The sequence below is a fragment of the Pholcus phalangioides genome, unplaced genomic scaffold (genome assembly GCF_987345545.1).
Source record: "Pholcus phalangioides strain wild (caught in Gottingen) unplaced genomic scaffold, Ppha-v1.0 ptg000012l_1, whole genome shotgun sequence".
Taxonomy (NCBI): Eukaryota; Metazoa; Arthropoda; class Arachnida; order Araneae; family Pholcidae; genus Pholcus; species Pholcus phalangioides.
The window spans coordinates 5,912,785-5,939,883 of record NW_028301605.1 but is presented as its reverse complement, the minus strand read 5'-3'; the positions used below and the strand labels follow the sequence as shown (position 1 = coordinate 5,939,883).

General features: G+C 36.4%; 2 protein-coding genes across 3 annotated transcripts; one reads left to right on the top strand and one right to left on the bottom strand.

Moving 5' to 3' along the window:
• The first annotated feature begins 622 nt into the window (after window positions 1-622).
• Window positions 623-12,376, top strand: shop (sulfite oxidase). Of its 2 annotated transcripts, none has more exons than XM_089240130.1 (10): window positions 623-710; window positions 3,762-3,884; window positions 4,015-4,229; window positions 5,786-6,003; window positions 8,061-8,251; window positions 8,518-8,710; window positions 9,703-9,897; window positions 11,233-11,422; window positions 11,641-11,918; window positions 12,072-12,376. In XM_089240130.1, exons 2-10 carry the CDS (start codon window positions 3,790-3,792, stop codon window positions 12,240-12,242), a joined length of 1,746 nt encoding a protein of 581 aa, XP_089096256.1. In that variant the 5' UTR covers window positions 623-710; window positions 3,762-3,789; the 3' UTR covers window positions 12,243-12,376. The 2 variants fall into 2 exon arrangements, with proteins under 2 accessions (XP_089096256.1, XP_089096255.1); XM_089240129.1 differs by having other exon boundaries at window positions 690-749.
• Window positions 12,377-15,342: 2,966 nt separating this feature from the next.
• Window positions 15,343-23,366, bottom strand: LOC149079225 (putative protein-lysine deacylase ABHD14B). The gene is made up of 4 exons (XM_089240128.1): window positions 23,158-23,366; window positions 21,572-21,740; window positions 17,748-18,055; window positions 15,343-16,458 (listed from the first exon to the last, which is right to left on the bottom strand). The coding sequence occupies exons 1-4, from the start codon at window positions 23,269-23,271 to the stop codon at window positions 16,270-16,272; spliced, it is 780 nt and encodes a 259-aa protein (XP_089096254.1). The 5' UTR covers window positions 23,272-23,366; the 3' UTR covers window positions 15,343-16,269.
• Between the last annotated feature and the right edge of the window lie 3,733 nt (window positions 23,367-27,099).

Genomic DNA, 27,099 nt, shown 5'->3' with positions numbered 1-27,099 from the left:
GCTTAATATTTCAGTGAGAAACGCCGAAAATTTTCACCGTTAAAATTTCGGTTAGAGTTACCGCTTAAATCTATACGCAAGGTATGCACGACTAGCCCATGATGGAAGTGAATAACCAAAAAACAGAAATGTGTATCTATTGAGAATATCGAAGTTACCGGCGTGCAGTGCTATCTTTTGGCGAAATTCACTCATTTTGAAGTTATACATTTTCATGGAAAAAAATGTTAATTGGTTTAAAAAATAACATTTTTTTCATGAAAATGTGCAACAAATCACACACTTTTGTTTACAACCGTTTTTTATTCTTTCACTTTCGCTATTTACTAATCATTTTTTGACCATCCCGTACATCAGTATTAAAACCGTGCATGCCGTCTCGCAGTAGAATCATTCTGTAAATTCACAGTATTCACTCAAGATCACGAATTTAAATAAGCTTTTTTTAAAGGTTCGAAAAAAAAGCCAATTTTATATTTGAAAAATCGGGATGATCAAAATTTGGAGAATGTCCCGTAAAATGCGAATTATATGGTCATATTAATTTTATCCTGCCTCTGCATGATCGGATGTTTCTTTTTTTTTTTTTTTTTGCTCGCTTTTATTTACAATGTATCGCTGTTGCAAATAGCAGCTTTCAAGTCCTAAAAGACAAAAACATTGTGGAATGCGGTGCACGATGAATGTTTGTTTACATTTTTTTGTTTGTGGTAAATAATTTCGTGTATTGCAAAAATTCAATAAAACTAGTAAATTATAATATTATAATTCAATATATATATATAATTTAATATGAAAATTTATTAATAGTGTCTATATAACTTTGTCGCAGTGATTAATTTCTTTTTTATATTCTATGCACAATATATTAATATAAATAGAAATAATTGTATTATGTGCAATATAACTCACAAAATAAGTAACATGCATTCTTACTTTATTTTAATACATATAGAAACGTCCTCTCCACTTCATTCATTGAAAGGCTGGTTATTTGTGGAGATGAAGATTACAAGAAAGAAAATTCATCACTGACCCCACGGGGACTCGAACCCCGGTCTCTTTGCAATCGTCCGGCAAGCGAGAGACCGGGGTTCGAGTCCCCGTTGGGGGGGGGGGGGGGAGTGATGAATTTTCTTCCTTGTAATCTTCATCTCCACAAATAACCAGTCTTTCGATGAATCTTGTATTGACAAGTGGAGAGGAGGTTTCTATATGCATATGGCCATCTGGTTGGCCTTTGTCATTCACGAGCTATTAGTTGATTGTAGACGCCGTCCATGTACGATGCCTTTCAACATATATATATTCTCCAAGGTTGAAATATTCTATCTGCTTCCATAGCTTAGATGCTAGAGCACTCGTCCGGCAAGCGAGAGACCGGGGTTTGAGTCCCCGTGGGGGCAGTGATGAATTTTCTTCCTTTTAATCTTCATCTCCACAAATGACCAGTCTTTTGATGAATCTTGTATTATTTTAATAGCCGAGATCCACCGATTTCGAAGACTTCAAAATAAAAAAAAATTATATATTTTAAGTATGTGATGTGATGTCAGTTCGAAGATGTACATTAATCAATCGTGAATGGGGAGTGCTTTTAAATGTGGCAGTGAGGCTCACTAACTACCAATCCTGTAAAACAGTTCATTTCAAAAAGTAGTCATTCAAAGATTGGTCTGAAAGTTGTGTGTCCGAAAAAAAAAACCCTTTAAAATAGCATTAATGTATGTAAGTAACAATGACATATTGTTGGTACCTACAGTGTTTGATGAAGGGTACTCAGGTAGGGGCTAGTTGAAAAATCACTGTTGTCAAGCTAGCTGTTCTTGAACTTTTAGTTGAATCTCTGGAAATGTGTAGGAGCTCTGTCCCCCCAACGCAGATATGCATAAGAGATGTGTGTTGCATACCCCCTAGAGATGTGTATAATGTGTATGCACATCACCTTGAAAAATGTGGAACACTTGCATACCCCCCCCCCTCTCCCCTGTACAATTCAACCGCATATTGGGAACCACTTATGTAGAGGAATTCTTAACGTGTGATTACTTTAAAACCCATGGGAATGGCAGGATATCTAACTGATTACCAGGGCTGGGCAAATTGCAAAAAAATCTAGGTGCGAAAAAAAATTTTACCCGAAAGAAAAAGTGCAGAATAATGCTGCTTTTGACTTTTTGGGTTATAGTGACCCTTCTTCATGTTGGGGGATATGTTGCCTTTCATTCCAAACGTTTTGTGCTGCTCTCAGCCTGCAATTTAGTAACTACTCAAAGAAAAATTTAGGGACCAATACTAATTTTGCAGTCGCCATGGTGACCAGGTACCTGGGATTCGTCCAGATCTGCTGATTACGATCAATTGAATTAGCCTTCCTGAACCTAGCTTTGACATACTATGTGGAAATCATGATACCCAAGCCTATAAAATATTCACCTACTATATCGGAAAGAAGTTCTGAGGCAGGGCCATCATTTCAACTTTTTCCGAGGGGGGGGGGGCAAAAACATGTACTCAATGTATGTGCATATATACAATGTATATATACAACAGAACACATTGTTACTGTTTAAAGTCCCTCATTGAGAGTTTAGGGCACCAACCTCAACGAGACATGTGAAATAATGTTAAATGCTGCTGTTTAGAAACAGCAACAAACACTGTAAGCTGTAGAGAGAGAGAAGCAATGTTACTCTCCACTGTTCATATGAAGTATGAAAGCCTGGATAACCAAGCGGAGATCGAGATGTTCCATCTCGGTTATCCAGGCTTTCGTACTGTTAGCTAAAACGATCCAGCACACATCATACAGTTTATGATTTGTGATCAACTTATATCATTGATCTTTTTTTTGCACCATGGTAATTTTCTGCGCATGAGGGCAATTGGAACAAGATTAATTATATTGGTTTATTATCGATCCCAAACTGCAGTGTTTGACATTTTGCCTCTTTTACATATCTGGCTAAAAAGTTGATAAGTTAACCGCTCTGTGGGGGACTGTGTAGCAGAGCAATCTTTTTCTACGGTCATGCCGTCATCTGTTGTTCCTCTGCCTAAGGAAAGATTTCTCTAGGTCCAATTGGATGCCTAACTTGCTACGCTTCAGTACAGCCTCTGGCACTACAGGTGAGTATCTTATCAACCTGGGTTACCGGAGCCTTTGTAAAATGCAGTAGGTGACCCTCTTAACCTTCGCTCAACAGATGCGGTCACCCCCTTTTACGTCCAAATAATAATTTCTTTGTGTACATAAAGAAATATATAAAGTTAAATTTGACTCTTTTGGTTTTCATGATACTGTTCAAATATGAAATCAGATATACAGTATTAATAGCCGTATTTTTAAATATAAATATAGTACCTAACATCCAACTCAGTTTGGTGATTTTTTGACAAATAGTATGACAGTAATTTAGAAAAATGTGCAGAGTGGTCCAATTTAGGCTACTTCCCCTACATGTTAAGATCTGTATGATCTGTCGAATGAATTTGTTATTGTTAGTAAGCATCCATAATATCCATGCCCGAACCAGGATTCTAACCCAGACCTGCAGCCAGGAAACTAGCCACCTGACCACTCAATTGCCAGGCAGTAAAGATTACAAAAAGAACTTCATTATTTAATGCAGTTAAGTGGAAATTATATTAGCAACTGCCCATTCTTCATATTGAACATTTCTTAATCTTTGCATTATATAGCAATTTGGTTCTTGTTTACTTGCTCATTTTTCTTTGTTCATCTTTCTCTTCATACAAAGCTTCCTTAGAATGATCCGATGAAGAAACATGATTGCTTCATCGAAAATCTGTTGTAGGCCTTTGCTCTCGAATTTAAGTTATATCCATCATGTGAGAACCAGGGGTTCCGGTTATCCAAATAGGTAATTACTTTCCCCATTCTCAAAAAAGCATTTTGGGTGTTTAATGATCTATGCGAAATAGGCCTACACTTTTGTTTCTGTATCTGCTGTTAAATTAAAATGCATCTCTTAAATTTTTTTTAATTTCTAGGTTGTTGCTCTTTGCATCGAACTCAACTGTCTTTGATATACAAAAACAATACACTCCTAAACATGCTATTCACACTGGAATCAGATTTTCTGGTAATGCGTCAAAGTCTGCAACTAAACCAGTCATATTATATGCTAGTCTTCTCGCATCTGGTGCTCTTCTGTGGAGCCTGTATAAGACTCAGTCATGTTGTGAAGAAAACAAGATTGCACAAGGTGAGTTATTTCCACCTCTCGATATTAACCTCGTATATTAACCTCTCGATTTTTTGAATTCCTCTGACTTCTTTCAACAAAATACATTTTGTGTTTCTCTGGAAATGCACCAAAAATGGAAGTTGTAAATTATTCTACATCAATGTAATGGAGGGGAGATAGATTTATAGTTTTTCTGATCTTTTCTTCCTTTGTGTGGATTCCAGTCTGGTTTTTGTGATGCGTTGTGTGTGAGATGTAACAAAAGAGGATGTACATTTACAGTACACTGAGTCTTAGAGGATGACTATGGATGAATATTTTGTGAATTCATGCTCCATTCCTACACATTTTCTGGGATTCTGAGAAATGATGAGGTTGAGCCGCATGCTGGGAAACAATCAAACTATTTCTTCATAATTAGACTCTCTTCCATCCAGGATAGTTTTCCCCTTTTTCATAAAAGACTCCTTAAAATCTGTTTAATATTCATTCATTTGTAATTTAAAAAGTTCTGCATTTCTTTATTCTTCCTATTCTGTGAGTGAGAAGCTCCTCCATTTGCAGTCACACCTATAATACACATGATCTAGATGCAACCAGGTCCATCTTAAGAACATCATGTCCCCACCCCGGACCTAGTGATTTTTCTGAGGCTGATCAGGCAAGTTTACATTCTTACTCTGAAAAACTTCTGATCTCATTTTTTGAGTGGCCCCTATTTTCTTTCATTTCCGTTTCTTTTGCTTCCGTATTTATGAAATTTTCTCAAGAAATTTCTGAAATTAAAAGCATGTCCCCATTGGGTAAGTATTTAATCTGGAGTTTTTCAGTTGTTTATTCCTGAAATGCTTTGATATCTCCTATTGAAGGTGTGATGTGAGCTGTGTCTGGTCCAATAATGTCAATGTTGCTATTACTGAATATTGAAAAAAAAGTGTTTTTACTTATCTGCCACTTTAATGTGCTCATTGATATGACTTGCATATGGGATATCCCCATATTTTCTAATAATTTTGAACTCAGACTTTTTATTTTATAGAAATGTCCTGTTTTCCCCCGATTTTTCCAAATAACCTTCATTTAATTCATAACCTTCACTGGAATCAGGGATGAAATCTATTTGATAATTTACAGATTGTGTTATAACGAATGTGACCATAAATATAAATATCCCACATATTTATCATATTCAATTTTTTTTTATAAAATACATTTTAAATCACTGCAGACTTACTTGGTGTAGCACTGCATTTATCACCAAGAGTTACTTATAAGCAATATTTGATGTTATTTAAATAATTAGTAGCATTTTTGGTGACAATCAGCATTGTCTCCTATTCATTATCCCAATTTCCAGTATTTTTATCGATCAAATTTGTTCACACTTACCATAATGAAATAAATTCACGCACAGCATTTGATTTTTTTTCACTTCAAAATTTCAACCTTTGTTATAACTATCAAATTTTATGGAATCTATTTGATCGCAACTAAGTTTGACTGTATTTGAATTGAATAATTTTAAAAAATTGCATTCCTTCATGAAATGCGTAAATTTTTTTCGTTTACCTTAGATGCTGGTAAAGAAATACCTGGACTGCCTACATATACCGCAGATGATGTGTCTGTTCATGATGATGCAAAGAAAAGAGTGTGGGTCACTTTCAAATGTGGTGTGTATGATATCACAGATTTCTTGAAGAAGCATCCGGGTGGTGATAAGATCCTGATGGCTGCAGGGGGTGCCTTAGAACCATTCTGGGAGCTTTTTGCCATTCACAAAGATCCGAAGGTAAAGCTGGTTATGGCCATTAATTTATGCATGTGATCATTTCTGATTCAATTTTGTTCGATTCATTGTGATGTTTGTGTGTCAGTTACCAACACTGGTCCTCTTTACAATAGCTTATTATCCTATGTGAGTCATTGTCTCTATTGTCTAAAGAGGCTAGTCATAAAAGCTTTTTACAAACATGTATGCTGGTTATTTCAATGGAAATTGAGGAAGGCCTTCTCTAAAAGTAAATTATGTAGGCACTGTGCTCTGAGTGAAGCCAGAGAAGAATAATAAATCAAGTTTTTCAATCCAAACAAATAATAATAATTATAATAATAACGGGATTCTCATGTAATCCTAAGAGATCAGTAAGATCCGTCCAGGGAATTTATTAGTGTTACTATACGTCCTTGCCCTAACCGGGATTCGAACCCAGATCTGCTCCCTAACCACTGAACTGCCATGCAGCTAATAAGCTACATAAGTAGCGAATATTCTAATTCACCATAGTATATAGGGTAATTCGTATAGAACCAGCCCAATGAATTTGCTAATAATTCTGTGGTTGATGCATATAACCTTTAACATTAGGTCACATTAATCTGTGGGCTTTGGTGGAGTCAAATGGGTGGATAATTTGAGGACAGCTTAAACAAATGTAGCACATATGGTGATAAGTTGAAGAGCGCATAATGCTGCACATTACCATGGTTCCACCCTTCGGGATATGTTAATCACCAAAGGAACACTGCAACACGTTACGGAGAATATGAAAAGTGACTGCATACCTTCAAGAAAACGTCGTCCACTTTCAATACCTGCTCTTATAACTGTGAATGGTAAGAACTTACTGAAATGTACAACTCACAATTCAAGGTCAGTTGTATATTAAGTATATAATTATATTTATATAGTAGCTTTTGTAATACACCTTATTCTGTGGAGCCGGTTCTATATGAATCACCATGTGTGTACTATACTATCACAGTAGATCCTTTTCAAAAGTTGGTCTGTTACAGTCCTAGTTATGTAACAGGTCCACACTTGATATGCTCTGGGTTTCTAAAGGCTCAATTACATTGGGCAAGTTTACTAGCTATTCTTCAGTGAGTAAAGTAGTTGGCAAGTGAACCAGTGTCATCTAGCTAAGGAATTTCAAAATTGCATATGGCTAATAAACTCACAAACCAGATCATCTCATTTATTTTTCCCTTCTTTTTTTATTGTCATCTTTCTGTTTTAATGTGAGCCAAAGTGAGTAGAAACAAAAGTAGCTTTACCCATATTGCACCCCAAAATAACAAAAATGTCAGCAAGTAGTAAAAAAGTAGCCTGTTCAACTTTACTCGCATTAGCAGAGCAAGTGACAAATTTGAAAAATAACAGTGTGACTTTAGTAGCAGTGAGTAAAACCACAAGTGTGTAGCTAGTATGTTCGCCCAATGTAATTGGGTCATGAAAGAATATTTTGCCTTTTTTTCTTCTACACATACACCAACCAGTTGCGATCAAACATCTTTTCACCTTATGAGATTTAGAACGTGTGATCCGAATCTCTTTGATACACCAAAATGAGATGAATACATAGACGGGGTCAATGCATCACTTGTCTCATAGCATTACATAGAAGCTCAGTAAATCACTCAAACACAATGTGTAACAAGCATACTGTGTGCTCCCACCCCCAAATTTGTATATATTTTCTAATTAAAAGGTATTCATTTCCGGAGTCTCTATTTTTGCCCACTTATAGGAACATTTTCTATTCCAAGAAGTTTTCCTGCTTAATACATTTGCATTTTATGGTCTCAATGATGACACATTACTTAGCATCTGTTATATCATCCTGATCAGTATATTCACTAATGCTCTATGGGACCATACATTCCTTTGGAGAAGAGTGCAAACAATCTCAAGATGGCCTCTCTGGGCAGTCATGCCTGTTGGTCTATATTCGCTAATTATGCTCACCTAAGTCTTATTACATTCAGGTATATGAATTGTCAATTCATCCATTTTCTTGCTTGTGTATGGTATGAATTGATATGACACTCAGGTCTTGACACACTTAGGTCTTGAGTATGTTGGAAGAATACCGCATTGGAAATCTGAAACTGGAAGACAGAGGTTTATCTATTGAAAATGCAGATGATCCTTTCGCTGCTGATCCCAGACGGCATCCAATATTGCAGCCAAGATCTGTAAAACCTTTCAATGCAGAGCCACCTCCAGAGCTTTTAGTAGAAAACTTCATAACGCCAAAGTATGTAGAGTCATTTACTTGAAGATCATTGTAATTAATTCAAGTACACACGTGGCCCAAATTATATTCTGAAATAGATTAGTGCTGTAAAAATGACAGATTGGGTTTATGAAATGGTACAAAATTAGTATAATATGTATGTAAATCTCTTTTGAAATGAAGACAAGATTATGTTATTCATTACCTGTATTTTTGTGTGTGAATAACAGAGATATCTAAACATCCATACATCACATTGTTTTCACTGTAATAACATTCCGTTTCAGTGAAATATTTTTTGTGAGAAATCACCTGCCAGTGCCTGAAGTCGACCCAAAAGTCTATGAGCTTGAAATTGATGGAATCGGAATCAAAAAGCCTGTGTCTCTGACTTTGAATGACTTGAAGAGCAAGTTTAAGAAGCATACAATCACTTCTACTATCCAGTGTGCTGGGAACAGAAGGTCAGAATTAAACAAGGTAATACTTCACTTTTTTTCTGCATAAGCTCATTCCTCCTCTTAACTCTGTTTTATTTTTATTTACTGAAGAAGGGATGTATAGGAGTATTTAATTATTTACATTAAAAACTTGTGTTTTTTTTATTAACATAGATCTGAAATAACTCATAAGTAGAGGGGCTAAAGTGTTATGAAACTTAGATAACAATATATATTAAAATGACTGCACCTGATGAGATGCAAAATAAAAACAGCAACATTTAAAATATTAATCAAGGGAACATAAAAACTTAAATTTGTAAGGGCTCCTAATTTGTAGAGCTTGCATTATTCTCTATTATACAAAAAGAAATTCACCCGTAACATACAGATGAAAATCTACAGAAATATTGATGTTTGCACTTCTCGATCCAATCTTTTTGCGACTTTTACACCCATCCCTGTATTGCTTATGAGACTGTTGTTTGAAATTTAGAAAAACTCTCCATTTCAATCACTGTTTCCTCAGTGAATTTTTATCTATTCATTATGGAGTAAATTTCTTTCAGTGGAATAGAGAGAAGCACATATTATACACCCTACATAAATATTGTAAGTGAGCTTTGAAGCGCTATCAAGATATAAATTCGTTCTTCAGCACACATAACAACGGCCATATTGCTTGCCAGCTAGAAAAATTAAGATGAATACAGTGTATACATACTTTTTTTCAATTCAACCTATGTTGAATAAACACTCTTTACAGCTAACTACTGTAATTTCATTGATATACACCCTTTAGCATTACACCCCCATAAGAATTATTTGTTATACACCAGATTTTCATTATAACGGACCACCTTCAGCCCCTAATTAGTCTGTTATAACGTGATTTTATTGTAGTTTATACCAGTAGTTGTAGTAGCCTGCATGTTTTTTGCTTCTCCTGAAAAATTAAAGCAAACTGACTTACGAGGTTCTCACACTTATGTCATCTATAATTCTTTTTTTTCTCTCCTTCAAAAAATCAAGGTGAAAGAAGTGAAAGGCTTGAATTGGGGATCAGCAGCTATAAGCAATGCTGAATGGAGCGGCGTGAAACTAGTGGATGTTCTCAAGTTTGTTGGAGCAGATCTAAATGACCCAAGGGTTCAGCATATCCAGTTTGAAGGACTTGACACCGATCCTTCAAATGCACCTTATGGGGCTTCTATCCCTGCATCGAAAGTAAATTTATTTTTAATCAAAAGTGAATATGTTAGTCATACATTCAAGCTGTTTTATCTTAAATTACACTGTTTTGTAAAGATAGTTTGTGATTAGATGGTCCTTACTGTAAATAGCCAAAATAGTAATGATCTAAAATTTGAAGAAATATGTACTTGTAATTTGTCTTCCAATCAGTATGCAGAGGCCCCTTAAGCGAGGGTGCACCTGAGTGGCAGGTTATAAATAGCAGCAGCTTAGTCAACAAAATTTTTACAAATTATGGCATCAAGCTGTACCAATTGCAACATAGAGCTTTTGAGCCATAAGTTGACAACAATGTTGAGAAACTTGAAGGAACAGACGGGGCCTGGGACTGTAATACCAGAAACAAGAATGTACAGTAGAATCTTAACTATCCAGCCCAGTGTCTTGGCCCATGATGTCACTTAATCACTGGAGCTGTCTCCAAACTTTGCTAAATTTGTTGCTGGTTTGGCGATATTTACAGAGGAGTGCATTAATTTTCATTTTTGCATAAGATGAATATTAATATGTGAAAAAGAGCTTTCATAAATTATTTAATTTTTGTAACAATATTTATATTCTTGGACTTCCTTTTTCTGTAGTAATTTTTTTAAGAATATACAGAATTTGAATGGGAGTGATTTTTGCTATTAAAATGGTGGGGTTTTTTTTTATGGCATGGTGGTGGGAAGAAAATGAGCTTATGTAGAACTCTAGCCTATCTGCTTTTCTGTTATCCGGCCCGCCCTTCCGCCACATTAGGCCGGATATTCTGGATTCTAATATACTCTGTCGCAAGGAGCAGTGTGTATTTTGGTGCCTCCACCCATTAATTTTTGCAAAACAGTTGAACACAAGCAAAGGAAAAATTCTGTTTCTCACTCTATCTCTGGAACACCAGAAATGCCTTTGAGATAAATTTAATAAAAGTAGCCTTTTTATACTTGCTCTTTACAAGATAAGTGATGGATCATCAGTTAGAGCTGTAAAGTGGATTGAGTTATCTGGCATGATTAAAAGCTGTAAAATAATTCTGAACCTAAAAGTAAAACATATGGTCACGTACAATTTGCTCTGTTAATACTGATATTCCAGCTCGTACTAAAATAAAAATCTGGTTTATCCCAGTGTTCCATAGGCTAAAATTTTATCAGCTTTCTGCCAGGATATTATTTAGGGGCAGCACGTGAAGCTTTACATCCAAGCAAGCTTGGTGTGGAAACTTGAGCTGCCCATCAGTATGAACTAGATTGATTTAATGACATTTGTAATTTTTCTCACTTTAAAAATATGTTAGGGCTTTTTTCTAAACTTCCTTTGCTTTTTCAGGGCTTCAACCCTAATTGTGATGTTCTCTTGGCATATGAAATGAATGGTCAGCCATTGCCAAAAGACCACGGATATCCTGTACGTGTAATTGTTCCAGGCGTTGTTGGTGCTAGAAATGTCAAGTGGCTGAGCAGAGTCATATTAAGTGAAGACGAAAGCACAAGCCATTGGCAAAGAAATGATTATAAGGGTGAGGGGTTTTTTTTTTTTCCAAAGTCATTAAAAAGCATGAATTAGTTTTAAAATATGTGTATTTTCATCATGGTCCATGTCTGGGTACTTTTCAAAATGGCCAGTCACCTCACATGTCTGTGGATCTCTTGTGTTAGCCATCTTGTAAAGTGTCCAGACTGTAGACATTGGCTATCATCTCTGTACTATAAAATAGAATTTATATATTCTATACAGGATTTTCGCCTAGCACAACGTGGGAAAATGTGGATTTCACAACAGCTCCTGCAATACAGGAATTGCCAGTGAATTCTACAGTTTGCAAGCCAAGTGAAGGAGATGCTGTAAAGTTACAAGATAATCATATTCCAGCAGCAGGATATGCTTGGAGTGGTGGTGGGAGAAAAATAGTCAGGGTTGATATCTCAGTTGATGGCGGAAAGACTTGGCACAATGCCGAACTCCAGCAAGATCCTAGCCCTTTGTACAGAACTTGGTCTTGGACGTTATGGTCTGTAAGTGAATGTAATTTTTCTTCTTGGGCAGCCAGTTAGATGCAAATATTTATTAGTGCATATATTCTATTTTAAAAAATATTTAACATTCTGTACATTTTTTTTTCCTTGTCAATCACATTGGAGTAATTTTGTATGAAATTTTCCATTTAGGTTAAAGTACCCATCCCACAAAACAAACAAAGGAAGGGATCTAAGGTTGAAATAATATGCAAGGCTGTGGATTCATCTTATAATGTCCAACCGGAAACATGTCCACCCATATGGAATTTGAGGGGAGTTCTGAGCAATGCTTGGCACAGAATAAATGTTACAATCAGTTGAAAAATTCCTACCAGCTGTTTTGTTAATTTTTAATACATTTGTTACCTATATGTGCATATTACAGAAAGTTTTATTGAATCGTTAATAATTATACAAATTTTAAATAAACTATGGAAATATGTTATTGTAAAATATCTTGAGTGTGGTGTTCATTTTACATTAAGAAATATTTAGAGATGAATTTACATAGTTGAAATCATATTTCTAACAAGACCATGACATGCCTTAATTCTTTGAACAAGTGCTGCATGGAGGTATGTGTTGCAAAAGTATAAAACTACAGTAGAACCTCTCTGATCCAGACTCCTAGGGATCTATGCAATTCTGAATTAAGGAATTTTCCCGACTATTGATCCAATTTTTTTTAAGTTTCCATATTTAAAGCAGTAGTATACCTCTTTGATCAGTTTGATTTATATTTTACTTTTAAAAAATTAATAAAGTAATTATAATTAATTTAATTGTAAACCATAATTTCTGAATTACATAATAGTTAGAGTAAAAGAATCTTTCTACTAGCATTCTTTAAACATATTTTGTATAGGTATTGCATGGTTCCGGAAAAAACTGGAAAATATATATTTTTTGTTTGTGAAGATCATAAATGGTGGATTTTCCAATTCCATATTCATCACACAACATTTGCACTGGTTTTCTGCATTCTAGTTTGGTTCATAAGTTCAACTTTCTCACATATTCAAAGCATTATGTTGCCATTGGAAGCTTATACATGTCACATCACTTGACATTTACACACAATCACTGAAAATAACAGCGCTGTACAAGTTCTAAAATACTAAAGTTTTAACTGTACAGCAGAGGAAATGAAGAAAGAAAAGTTCTTTTGATCAAAACTGTGACATTCCTGACTAATTGCATTCATTGTTTCCACTTTCACAGTAGCCCAAAAACCACAGTGGACACCATATCTATATTGGGAAAATGTGATACAAAAGATAGAACATGACTTATGCAATAGCAAAAGCCAAAACGAAATTTGAGTAAGGAAGAAACATCCGCAGTCGAGTGAAAAAAATTCTTGGCAGACGTGTCTGGATTACAGAAGTTGTACAAATTAGTGAACCTCAAGGTGGGTCTATGGTACTCATGCTAGAAATCCTAGCTATTGCTCATTTGTTCATCTTCTTTACTACTGAAGTTTCCCATCAGGTTGTAGCTGGAGAGGACTGAAAAGTGAATCATAAAAAAAAGCAAGCAGTTGGCTGACAATAGTTTTATAAATGACTGTGTCATCCTCCTTACTTAAGAGACTTAGCAATTCCCTTCGATGTACCAACAGACAGATCGGCACAAGTTGCTTGTCACAGGGTATTTATCATTGTCTTGTGAATTGCCACTGAAGACGCATGACCATGACATGCCAATCTCAACAGAAAGTTGCTTTGGCAACCCTGGAGAAAAAGGGAGAATCTTTTCCCTTTGCATGAGTGGGAGTCACAGCAAAGTGAGCAACCCCACTAGAAACTTGTAAAGATGTCCTTTACAAATATGTAGTAGTTAATTATCCCAACACTGATTTAATTATAATGAATAAAATTGATTGGTTACTATTGAAATGATGAATGTTCAATTGAGAAGGTAATAACCATCAAGGGGCTCTATTTCACTTCAATCTACATTATGACAAGCTCAACAAATCTTTCAAGGTGTGGGCCCACCTTAACCCTTTCCATGCTCAATTCATATCGGGTCAAACATTTTTTAATGCTTATTTTTATGAGCAGAACATAATAGCACAACTAACAGTCTTGGTTTATGTTTAGTTCTACAACTGTTAAATTTCTCTATGCCCAAGTTGCACATCAACAGAGTAAGAATGACATGTGACACATACTTTCATTAAGCATAGGGTTAAGGCAGAAAATACTTATCCAGGAAATGTGCTGTGCACTTGTGCGTTAAGATTTTACTTTTTTGAAATTACTCTTTCCTTGTATTTTATAAAATAATAAAATCAAAAAGCATATTCATATGAGATGTGTCACAAATTCACTTAAATCATACAATTATAAATACATTTTTTGCACCATAGGTTTCATGGATGACTATTTTGGAGGCCACAGGCTAGGGCCTGGACAATTCTAGGGGCTCTCTTGAGTCATAATTTTATAGCCTACAACATATTTTTGGAGAGAAGTTGTATTTCAAATACAACGCCACAACAGGCAAATTGCCCAACGAGGTGGCATTTGTATTTGTATATTTTTGGAGAGAAGTTGTATTTCAAATAGCGTTATATTATTGCAAAATGCACAGGAATGCTAAAAATTATCTAGGAATGCTAAAAATATGAACACAAAAAATAAAAAACATCAACAAAAAATTCAGACATGATGAGAACTTGAAATTACAAATTAAAAAACATAATTCCAAAATTAATGGACAACATTTAAAAAATGAACGGAAAATGTAGCAAATCAACAGATTTTCTGGATATTCTGCCAAAGAGAACTTGGGATAGAAAAGGTTGTTGCTCCACTGGGAATCGAGCCCAAGACCTCTTGCAAACTGGACAAGCATACTGACCATTATATCACAGACACACAATCTTTCTTACCTTAAAACAGACATGGTAATGTGACTTGCTAAATCATTTCAGCCTCTTAACAACTTCAGCAATTGACTTCTAGATGGCAGCAGTAGAGATGAATTGAAGTAATTTCAAAATTGGTGGAAACTTAATTTACACCCCCCTCCCCCATCCATGTTGACTCAGCTATTAAGATGCATTGACTGGTTTCACTAATTTCAAAACAAAACATTTTGTTCATTCATTTGATCATTAAAAATGCACTGATGGATCGCAAATGGAATTTGATATTTTGGGTCGTGACTGAAAAAAGTTAAGGACTCCTGCCATAAAGCTATCACAATTCGTTTTTAACTTCCCTGTGTAAACAAGACCAAATATCTTGGCTCACTCTTGTGAATGTTAATAACATTTCACACACACAGATTCATTTTTGAATTAATATTTTCGGATAATTATGTTTTCATTCAGGTTTTGCTAGCGATTTTAAAAAGAAGAAACCGAATTATAAAATGAAAATCATGAAATGGGACAGTTAAATTTTTCAGCATCAAAGTATATATTTTATTTATATCAACTTGATTTACATGTAATAAACACATTCTTGATTTACAACAAATATATATGCCACAGAAAATATAACTTGTACCATTATTTGAGTATAATATATAAATATATGCTAGAAAAAATTAAAGCTCATATATATTGCATATTGCTCACTAGGAAAAAATACAGCACCTTAAAGTATGCACTGCGCACATTTTCGTGCTATAACAAATTAAAAATAGACAATTTTTAAGAACATGGAAAATAAACTACAGTGTGTAAATTCTCCTGTTTTAATTGAACACCTACAAGAATTGACAAAATTATCCATGTAAAGAGTGCTTGCTCTTATTTCTGTTCAATTGTAATTTCTGAACTGTTAGCCTTAGGTGGTATAATTTATTTACTACTCTTGGTTTTGTTTAAAAAACAGGAATGTATAAAAAGATTTTTGATATCGTATATAAAACAGGGATAATGGAATCCTCTAATATCACAGGATGCTAAGGCAACAGGCTGATGCTTTCGCCATATTACATTAAATATTTTTTTAAAAATACCTATTCTAGTTATAACAACATTTAACGTTTTGTTAAAAACGGGTGTTGTATCAGGTGCTCGTTATACTAAAAAGAAAATGTATGGGACAGTGGTTATACAAAAACATAGATGAAGCGGAACAGTTGTTTTAAATGACTAAATTTACACAACAAATATATAACTATGGAAAGTTGCATTCCTGAGATGTACAATATAATCCCCCCCCCTCCTTCCATTTGTACAGAAAAAAATTAGTTTGACAAATTTCAGATTCTCAATCATTTAAAAACAAAAATTAATGGACGTATTTCGACGCTGGTTATTTATCCTCATACACCGGTACTTCAACAAATTAATGACAGAACTTGTTATTCGTTTCCATAATTATTTTTAAGCTCTTTTTTGCTCAGATAAATGATGCAAGAAGTTGTAGATTAACTTGTGCCACAGCTCAGGATCATCGAGATAAGCAGGATGCTTCCCATTCGGAATTTCTTGGCTTTGGCCGTTAGGTAACAGACTCAATACAGCTGAGCTTACTGAGCGATCCTTTTCACCAAACACAACCATAGTGGGTGTCTAAAACAAAGATTATAATAGTGCATTAGTGTTATTCTGAGTAAAAATATTCATCTTCACCATTATATCATTCTAATATTCACCACAGATACAAAAATGTTTCCTGCACAGTTAAATATTAAGTAACATCTTAAGTCAGGGCATTGCTGTAAATCATTAAGTATTTTAACCAATTGCATATCAGGTGTCCCATTAAGACAGCATAAACTCTGCAAAAGAATCCTTGCTCTAAACATAAGAAATGTTTAGAGAACCATAATTTTAGAAATTAGAGGCGAATGAGAATTAGGGATATTTTTGTGCTGATCCCAATTCTATAGAAAAACTTTACACTGACAAATATGAAAGTGATTTTTTAAACAAAGTGGGATTTTTCATTAGTTGAAGTGAAATTGTAGGGATTTTCTCCTTTTGGAAAAACGTGACATCATGCTAGTCATGGCCAGTTAACAAAAAACTGTATTGGTAAATTATAGTCCTCCAGGCACAAGATGAGATGGCAGCATCATTTGCACATCAGATGATTCTATTCTTTTAGGTAAAACAATAGGGCATTGAGAACCACTCATCTGCAACTAGACTTTTACATTTGGCTTCTCCTTCTAGAAAAGAACTGTCCTAAGTGGCATATTCAAGTCTCTGTTCGTACTTGGAGAGCTATACCTGTCATCACAAAATCACAGTAACAAAAAATTTTCATTGGGTCAAAACATGGAACATACGGTCATCAAGACACAGGTCATCTCTCGCTCTGATTCGACTGTAGAGAGAGACCCAGGCTGTTTGGAAATTTTGTTTTTTTTCTCACCAATATGAAACTTTTATTTCGTGATTTAGTGAAATGGCAACAATCTACTTTACTCGCGTGACATCATTTAAGGGCAAAGCAACACGGGAAATTTCCAGGTAAATTGTTTGGGAATAATATTTTATCCCAACAGCAGGGATTTTTTTTCAATCATTGTCAAAATTCAGAAGGTATATCAATTTTTCAGGAGTCCAGGGGAAATGCAGTATAAATTATAAATAGCACCCACTACTTGCCTTCGAGGATGAAGAGGGGCTTGTTTAAACAAGTAGAGCACCAAGAACCTGTTTCCATACGTCTCAGGTATCATCAATAGGCAAAACACTGGGCCCCAAGCTGGATGTGAAGTTTTAATTTTTTTTTCCCCTATCACATATAATCATGGAAGTTTCAATTATTTGGACAATTTCCATTCACTCTGAATGGGAATGTCGGTGCTGTAGAGTTTATACGGTCTTTATGAGGCACACCGTATACTTACTTCAATGTGACTCAGATCAGGCAACGGGTGCTTCAACAATTCTTTTAGAGGCCCATACACATGTTCGATGGTTTCATTAAAGCTATCTTTCTTAACGGGCGGCAAACTTTGTAAGACTTCAATTCCAACAGGAGCTACAGGTATATATCCAGCAAGCATCTCTTTATACTTCAGAAGAAATGGTAACGTGAATAATCCGCTCAAGCTGGGACTGACAATCACAGGACATGTCACTGCAAAAGAGTCCAGAACAGCTTTGACAAATAGCGCTTTATCTGATATTATAGTAGACGGGCTGTTCCCGTAACCTGGAATGAAAAGAAAGGGGAGAAAAGACATTTCAACATAATTTTTTTAAAGCATTTTATCTCAAATTTAGATGACAAAAATTTGTTCTACATGATCTGTCCTGATAGCTTCAGAGCTGATTTTTTCCCTTTTTCTTCCATATCACAATTAAATCAGAGCTTGATAAATGAAGAAGGCACCAATCATTTCCCCCACTGACAATAAATTCAAAATACAGTAGAGTCTCGCTTATCTGACATGAACGGGCAGGCATAACGTCAGATAATAGGGAGGTGTTAACGAAAAGCCTATTAAATGGCAAAACTATGCTATAATTTCACACATTACAAACATAATAATGTTTTATAACAAAACAACAGAAAAAACTGACTTAAAAATGAACTTACAATTACAGCAATTCGTAGCCAGAAATTTCGTTCGGAGGGAGGGCAAACTGATGGAACAATAGAACCGCCATCTTTTCCCCTTTTTCAGTGATTTTCTCACATTTCTGGGAAGCTCCAGTCCACCCACCCCCTCCCACACACACACACACACACATTACGGCCCTGAGCTACAGAAAATTCTGAAGCTAAATACAGTACTTAAAAAGTTCAGTTCTGATTTAAATAAATTTTTTATTGTAGTCTGCTTTCCTGACGAGTGTCCTTTCTTCGCTGCCAAGTCTCACCACCTTTGTAGTATCATTGTCGATTCCTATATATTCTTCTTGTCGCTCAATGTATTCAATGGCAGTTTCTAGAGCCTTAACTCTGCTGTTATGTGAGATTCTAAGAGCCTTAACAATATAATGGTGCTTGATCTTGATATTCAATTTCATTGCCATCGCAGTTGACAAGAGTGACAATTTCTTTATCAGTTAGTTCAGGGGTTCAAACTGTGCGCCTCCAAACTTTGTCTGGGGTGCCACGGAGCGTTAACCCTGACAAAGGTATTGCAAAATTATTCTTTGTCAAATAGCTCTGAGGGAGCCCTTGGAGCTCAGGGATAAGCATTGAATAAGGCAGCGGTTCTCAACCTTTTTGACTCGCGGAGCCCTTTTACGAAAAAAATTCTATGGCGGAGCCCCGTAGGCCAATTTTTTAATTATTCATCAAAGTTACTGATTCATTTTTACTATTTAAAAATATTTATATATATATTTTTTTAATTTTACTGTTTTTTTTTATATTTTCCTTGAGTGGCCACAGACCCCCCTAGAGAGTGCACAAGGAGCCCCAAGGGCTCCGCGGAGCACCGGTTGAGAACCACTGGAATAAGGAAAAGAGTGCCTCGGGTTGAAAAAGTTTGAGCAACTCTGAGTTCATACTGATCATCCTTCATTATAGTATATAGAAGGACGTGTCACTGTACAGACGGGGTAACTGATTAGCTGCGGTAGAGTCAGGAGCAAGAAAAAATAGACTACCCTCATAACTTGCAGTTCTTGTTGCCGACTGATGCAGGTCTTTTTAGGGTGGGATGTCAGATAAGCAAAGGTTGGACAAACGAGACTTTACTGTCATGTACCTTTTCACTTGTCTTGAACCCCTTTACATTTAGACCTGATTTGGCAATATGTGCTAGGGTAACAAATAGTAAGATATGAACACTCAAAACCTCTTCCAGTGCCATGGAGGATGGCATTGGCAACTTATTAGTATTTTGTGTGGGGAGTATATTACACATAATTATAATGACTTTCAATAATTCTGTCCTCAGACTTCAATTCAGTTACGATATATAAAAAAGTGTCATTCTTTTTTTAGTTGACATGACAACTTGGTGCCTGGGATTCATTAAGTCCTGAATTAAATTCTGTTCTGTTTTAAATGGGGGGAAGAGTGATACTGAAGCATACAAAATGATTGAGACGGGATACAGCTCTGATTTTTGAGCCATATTTACATGGAAATTACACTTCATGAATGTCTGCACACCAACTCTGGCCATATATCGCCATGCAATTCTCAACCAGTGAAGTTGAGTAAGAAATGAAGGCTCCATCTATTGGGAGTCGCCCCAGGTTCGGGAGGTAAAGAATTTGTTTCTGATGTTCTATGCCCAGATTCGAACCCGTGGGCCTTGATAGTAACATTCATCAATGGAAGACGAGCATCTTACCGCTGTGCCACTCCGGCATTAAGTCTACATACTATTACAAATGATACAAACACTGGATGAGTGTGCGTGATGTGACACTTCAAATACAGTGGACTCTGGCTAATTTAACACGTATCAGCACAGGGGATGCCAGATTGCTGGAAGTTAATTGATAAAGTCCATTTAAATAATATAAACTTCTGTGCACAGACATGCAGTGACATAATGTAAATACCTTTTGAAAGCACAGTACAGAAAGACCAATGATATTAGCTCAAAATACGAAAAATAAAGCACCAAAATTTTTGCTTTAATTTGCAAAATTTGGTGCTGGTGAAAACAAAGTTTAGTTATTGATACAGGTAAATAAAAAAAAGTTTTTTTTACCGCTTCACCTGGTTTTTTTCCTCACCCTCCTTTCCCCCACAACACAGTAACAATCCATGTTTTAAATCAGAATAATCCTAAGGGCATCCACAAAATTGAGGGGATGGTACACTGGTACTACCCAATTAAAAAGAAATAGAAAAGCAAAATCAAATTCACTGGAAGAATAAATTCCTCAGAGTTGGAAGTTGTTGCAAAGCCTTGGCCTAACAGAAGCAGTGAACAATGGGGGGAAAAAAATTGGGCTGAAACACGACTGAGAGCAGAATACACAGCAACAGCACAACTGTGCAATGGAAGTAAAATGCCACAAAGTTCAATAATGCAATAGTCATTTGCATATTTGCATGCAGGTAGCGTGCAAATATGCAAATGAGACACAAGAGGGAACATAGTAAAATTGCTACAGCTATAATCATAGATGTGATTTCTCTTTTATTTTGTCATGACCCCCCCCCCCCCCAACTCCCATGTAGAAATAGTAAAAAATGAATAAGAAATGCAGCGGCTTACGGCAATATACTGGGATATTTGGAAATCAATAAATGTTAGCCCGGCCCAGTTTTGCAAGTCATTATTATTGTCATCTTGATGCACCTGAACCACATTTGGATTAAAAATAAAAAAATATGCATTTTTTCTAATAGTGCCACTATTAATATTTTACTAAGCAGGTTTAAGGCCCTAGTAGACAAACGAGACAGAATTCAGTCTGAGCAGGCAAGATCTGGGAAAATAAACAAACAGCACCAGGGTTCTACATTTGCCAACTTTCTGAACGGTATCTAAAGTCCATGCCACCCTTCGGGGCTTTATTTATAGTGTTTTGAGATAATATCATTGGTATTCTTTCTACATGCAGTGACATGTTTTCCCTCTTTTACGCTCAAAGAAAACCCACCTAAAGCATGATTACTAGACAGGACAGACTAGTGCAAAGCCATATTATGCTTTAAAGTACAGTGAAATATAGCATGAACAATTAACAAAATAATTTGAATGGTTAACGAAACAGTAAAAATGACTTATTTAAAATATATTTATACCTGGTATGTCAATCGCGACTACACGGTAGCCCATAGCTGCCACAATCTGAATAGTACCCAATTCCAACCAGGTTTTCGATGAAAACATTCTTCCATGCATTAGCACTAAAGTGACTGATGATTCGCTACCATCAACTGGCAAGGCTTCACGATAAAATACTTTCAATCCCTGTTGGTATACAAGGTTTACAATGCATTACATACCAAGAAATGATGGTGATAGAAAATACAGTCAAATCTCATTTTAAGACACTTTTCTAATCTCCCAGATAACAATTTCTAACGATTTGTTACATGCGGGAATGTCTGAGTTGTATGTGTGGATCCCCCAACTTATTTGTCAGAGTTATGGAATGGATGTTTTGTGTTGGAGTTGTGATGCCATCTGTTTTCCAATCAGAGGAGTAATCCCTGGCTCTCTCAGTGTTCAACTGATTTGAAAACAGTTGAACACTGAGAGAGCCAGAGATTACTCCTCCTCCTAACCAGACCATGGCTCACCACTCTGTATCAATGAAGATATATAAGCAGGTGACTGAAGAAGACGTGGGCCATGCTGTGAATATGTGTTGTTAACCTGCTATGAAGTTTGTTTCTGCGTAATTCTCAGCATATAGTGCTGCCATCTACATTCCAAATCACGAGTGAAGTATAACAAATGAAATACTACCCTTGTAGGCTTGTTGTTCTCTGGGACAAGACTGTATTGAAGTATTATGATATTATAATGATATTATATAATTATCTGTATTGAAGTATAATGATTGAATGATGTATAGTTGTAGGCCTGTTGCTCTCTGTGACGAGACTTTTTAATGGGGAGGTACAATGGGTCTGGGAGTTAAGTGCTCATTGCAACGGACTCTCATCATGAGGACCCAAGCTTCAATCCCATCATCGCTACAATGGCGGTCAGCTGAAGTTGGTTTTCTGTGGTTCCTAACTTTGAGGTGCAAATGGAAGCTGATATCCCTAATGAAAAGTTAGGAACCACAGAAAACCAACTTCAGCTGACTGCCATTGTAGCGATGATGGGATTGAAACCTGGGTCCTCATGATGAGAGTCCGTTGCAATGAGCACTTAACTCCCAGACCCATTGTACCTCCCCATTAAAAAGTCTCGTCACAGAGAACAACAGGCCTACAACTATACATCATTCAATCATTATACTTCACTCATAATTAGAAAAACTGGTGGCAGAGGGAAGCACTACACATAACAAGCATTACACAGAAACAAAATTCATGCCAGTTTCACTATACTGTCAACCACACAGGTAAAAGGCTTATATCCCGACAGGGACAGAGCCTGGGTCGTATCTGGTCTGACAGAGGTTTCACTATATGTACACGCACATTCCAACATGTACCAATTCATTAGAGGTTCCGCAGAGGAATATGGACGAAGTACATGTCTGGTTTAGTGGTTGTAGTAGACCCACTGTACCAATAAAATAAGTGAAACCGATTCCCTTTCGAGAATAATGTTAAGAATATTTAATATAGTAATAGTGAATTGTTTCCCCTTATCCAGGCTTAAAGACCCATTAAAATTTTTATAGAGTGCAATGTTATGATAAGCATACTTCTCCCATGTCTTTGGTACCTTCACTGACTTTCACGGAACTTCGCTTGTCGAGCACTTCCTTGGGTATTTCAGAACCTTTCAAATTAATGGTTCTCCAATTAATTTGTGACATTTTAAAAAGCTCCTACTTTTCTAATAAGAAGTGATATTTTACGATAACGCAGCTGTATCGCCGGCAAAATTGATGACCTTCTCTAAAAGATCAATTATCTTCTTCTTCTTCTTCTTCAATTATACAGGGCTTTATGCCTTCGGGCCATCCCCTGTTAGAGAAAGAAACTTCCACAAGAGCAATAGAATATGTTATAAAAATGTACTAACGAAAGAGCTTTCAACAATCACAGAACACATAGAAATTTCAGCAATTTCCATTCTTCCTTCTTCTTCAGAAGGGTATGAAAAAAAGAAAAAAAAAAACACAAACCAGACGAAACAAACGCAGATGGAGATGTTATATGAGATGGAGAAGAAGTCTTCAGGCTTAGGGGACGATGCTAAGCCGCTTTAAAATGATATGATGACATGGAGTCCCTGGATGAGTGTGTGGTAACAAAAAATGAAACCAAACAACCAAGGTAGAAAACGACAAAAAACCAAACGAGAGAAAGAAAGAGGGGGAGAGAAAAAAAAAAGAAATAAAAACTCAAGAAAAACGTTGACTAAGGGTAACAAACCTCTCAAAGCAACAGATAATGTTCTCAGGTCTGCCTGAACAGAACTCGGACCAACACCTAACTGGTGGAGAAAGAGAATTAAAAGTTGAGAACCGAACCTGGGAGAACCTAATACAAGAAAACAAAAAGTGAGAGGAAGTTTCAGGAATCTTGCATTGTAGACAGAGAGGGTTAGCCATTTTCTTAATACGATGTAGGTATTCGTTCAAGGGAGCTCTATTGCAAATAAGTTTGTAAAATAAACATTCCAACCTTCTATTCGAAAACAAAGGGGAGAAGTTCTGGCAGCAGTTATAGAAGGAGCTAAACTCAGGAATAGATAAGAAAAGAGCATTGCGAATATTTTCCTTGAAGTGGCGATAGTAAAGAGAACGAATGTCCTCTACATAAAGGCTAGAAGGTAGAAGATCAACAGTAGTAGAAGCTACAGTACGAACATGATTGTCAATAGTTTCATTAATGGCAATGCCCGAATGACTTGGGACCCAGATTAGTGATATGCTGTTAACCAAAGAACTAGTATGAACCAGTTGAGCATACAGTAGGTGAGTCACCGTAGATGAATGAATAGAGAAATTGTCGAGAGCCATGATGACTGATTTGGAATCCGTAAATATGAATATTGAAGAATTAGACGATTGAATGAAGGATCTAAGACCTAAAGTAATAGCAAGGGCCTCCGCAGAGAAAACTGAGGAGTCTTTATTAATGAACCAAGACTTGATAACTTTTGTAACCAAACAGAAAGCTCCACATACCACTTGAGATGATTTAGACGCATCCGTAGCAATTACATGAGCATTCAGCGGCAGAGACTCAATGTACTCTTGGAATATTGTTTGATAAGGGATGGTAGACTTAGTTTTTTGAAAGTTAAGACCCTCCGATATGAAATAGATATTTGAGGGTATCCACGGCCAAAAAGAATAAATTGGACGCAGCATGGACCTGTGGGAAAAACCAATGGTATTATTGAACTGTGATATTTTCCTAGCCAAAGATGGCGAGAGGCGACAAAAACCCGAATCTATATGGTTAGAGTGACCCTGCGTGGGAGAGGCTGTGGCAGAAATACAAGATAACCCAATCCTGAAGAGAATGGAATCCTGAAAGGAGGGTAGGGCGAGAATGGTTCTGAGTTTATCTATGCGAGTTGACGTAGGGAGGCCTAAGATAGATCTCATCGAGGAGTTATAGATTGTGTTTATCTTGGTGAGAGAAGATTTGGCTGCATTAAACCAGGCCACAGCTCCGTAACCAATGGTACCTCCAATGATGCTCATTAGCACAGGTTTGAGGAACTTGCAAGGAATATTTCTTGATGAGTGAGAGATGGAGCGACAAATGTTTAAATATAGAGTGCCCTTAGAACGCAGAGATGATAATTGTTTTTTCCAGGTGAGAGTACAATCCAGATGAACACCCAGAACTTTCAAGTACGGATCAAACGGAATGGATTCGCCATTAATGTTGAAAGAAGGAAAGTATGGAGGTCGTCTCCGTGAAAAAATAGAAAAACGAGATTTGGATAGAGAGATGCACAATCCACTATTTTCAGCCCATCTGAGAATGTTAGGCAAGGTGTTCATCAATCTGAACTCAGCATACTTCCCATCTAACGCATTCATCTGAAGGAAAATATCATCAGCATACATAAAAAACTTAATGTCAGAATTAATATATGAGGTTATATCTAATGTGAACAGAGTGAAAAGTACTGGGGAGAGGGTAGAACCCTGTAAAAGACCGCAGTTGGGAGCAAAGGCACCAGATATGGAACCCCTCCAATGAATGACATGTTTACGGTTCGAGAGATAATTAAAGAGCCAAGTTAAAAATTTACCATGAAAGCCCAAGCGGGCTAATTTGGCAATGAGCAAATCATGCCTCACAGAGTCATAAGCAGCTCTCAAATCTAGAGCAATAATGTAGCTAGTATAGCCCCTTTGGAGGGCATATGAAATAGAGGACACCATATCTTTCATGCAAATCTCAGCACCAGTTTTTGGTCGAAAACCATAAAAATTTTTTGGAAAGAGCTCAAATCGTAATGCAATCCAGGTGATCCTAAAAAGAATGATTCTCTCAAAGATTTTGCTAATAGTGTTTATAAGGGTCAGAGGACGAAAGTTCTTCGGATCAGTAGTTGGTTTTCCTGACTTTGGAATAAAAATAATACGTCCTTCTTTAAAAGACGGCGGCACCAGCGATGAAGACCAAAGGGTATTAAAAGCATTCAGAAATTCAATCCCCTTATTTGGAAGGAGTTTGTACACCTTCAAAGGAACACCATCTGGACCAGGGGTAGTTGAACGACCAGAACAAATGGCTCTACGAATTTCCGTGGGAGTGAACGGTGCATCCATCTGAGCCTGGAACTCACGAGGAGGACCATAAAAAGTAACGGTTTGAGATCGGCCAGGTGAAGAGAAGTGGTAAAATTTTAAAAGTTGGATCTGTACGAGAGGCTCGACATAACTATTATTAGCAATCTTGAAAATATGCCGGGAATCATCCCAAGTTTTCGCCACGATATAACGGTGTCTACGCAAGACAGAAAAGAGAACTGAGGGCTGAGTAAAAGGATGAAGTTCTTGAGCCAGAGTCTTCAATCGTAGAATGCGAAGGTGGCGACGAAAAACCGAAGCTAATTTTTTATATTTAATCCAGTTGGCCTGAGAGGGCACACGGCGAAATAAGCGGAAAGCCCGTTTTTTTTCGATAAGAGCAATACGCCCTTCTTTATCCAACTTAAGCCAAGGTTGTTTCTTCCGGTACACAGAGTACCTAGCTGAGTTAACAATGGAAACAACATGATTGTAGATACTGTCGAAATCGTTAGTAGCGGGGATGACAGAGAGACCTGCCATTACTGCTGACCATTTAATGTAACGGAATTCCTGAGATATGAATTGTTTATTCAAAGAGACGGAAATTTTAATTGGCAAATGATCACTATTGAATAAGGATTCACAGGGAGTCCAGATAATATATCTATAAAGACCTGGACTACAGAAACATAAGTCGATATAAGATTGTGAGTCCTTGCTATAAAAGGTGGGGCAAAATGGAGGAACTAGACAAAGGTTATGATTAAGATACCAATTAAATAACATAGTACCTGCAGGAGATACAATATGTCCTCCCCAGTTTGGATGATGACTGTTGGAATCTCCGATTATGATGAAATTCCCAGAGATGTATGAGAAAATATTGTCAATAGCAGCGATATTGAAAACACCTGGAGGACGATAAAAATTTACAAC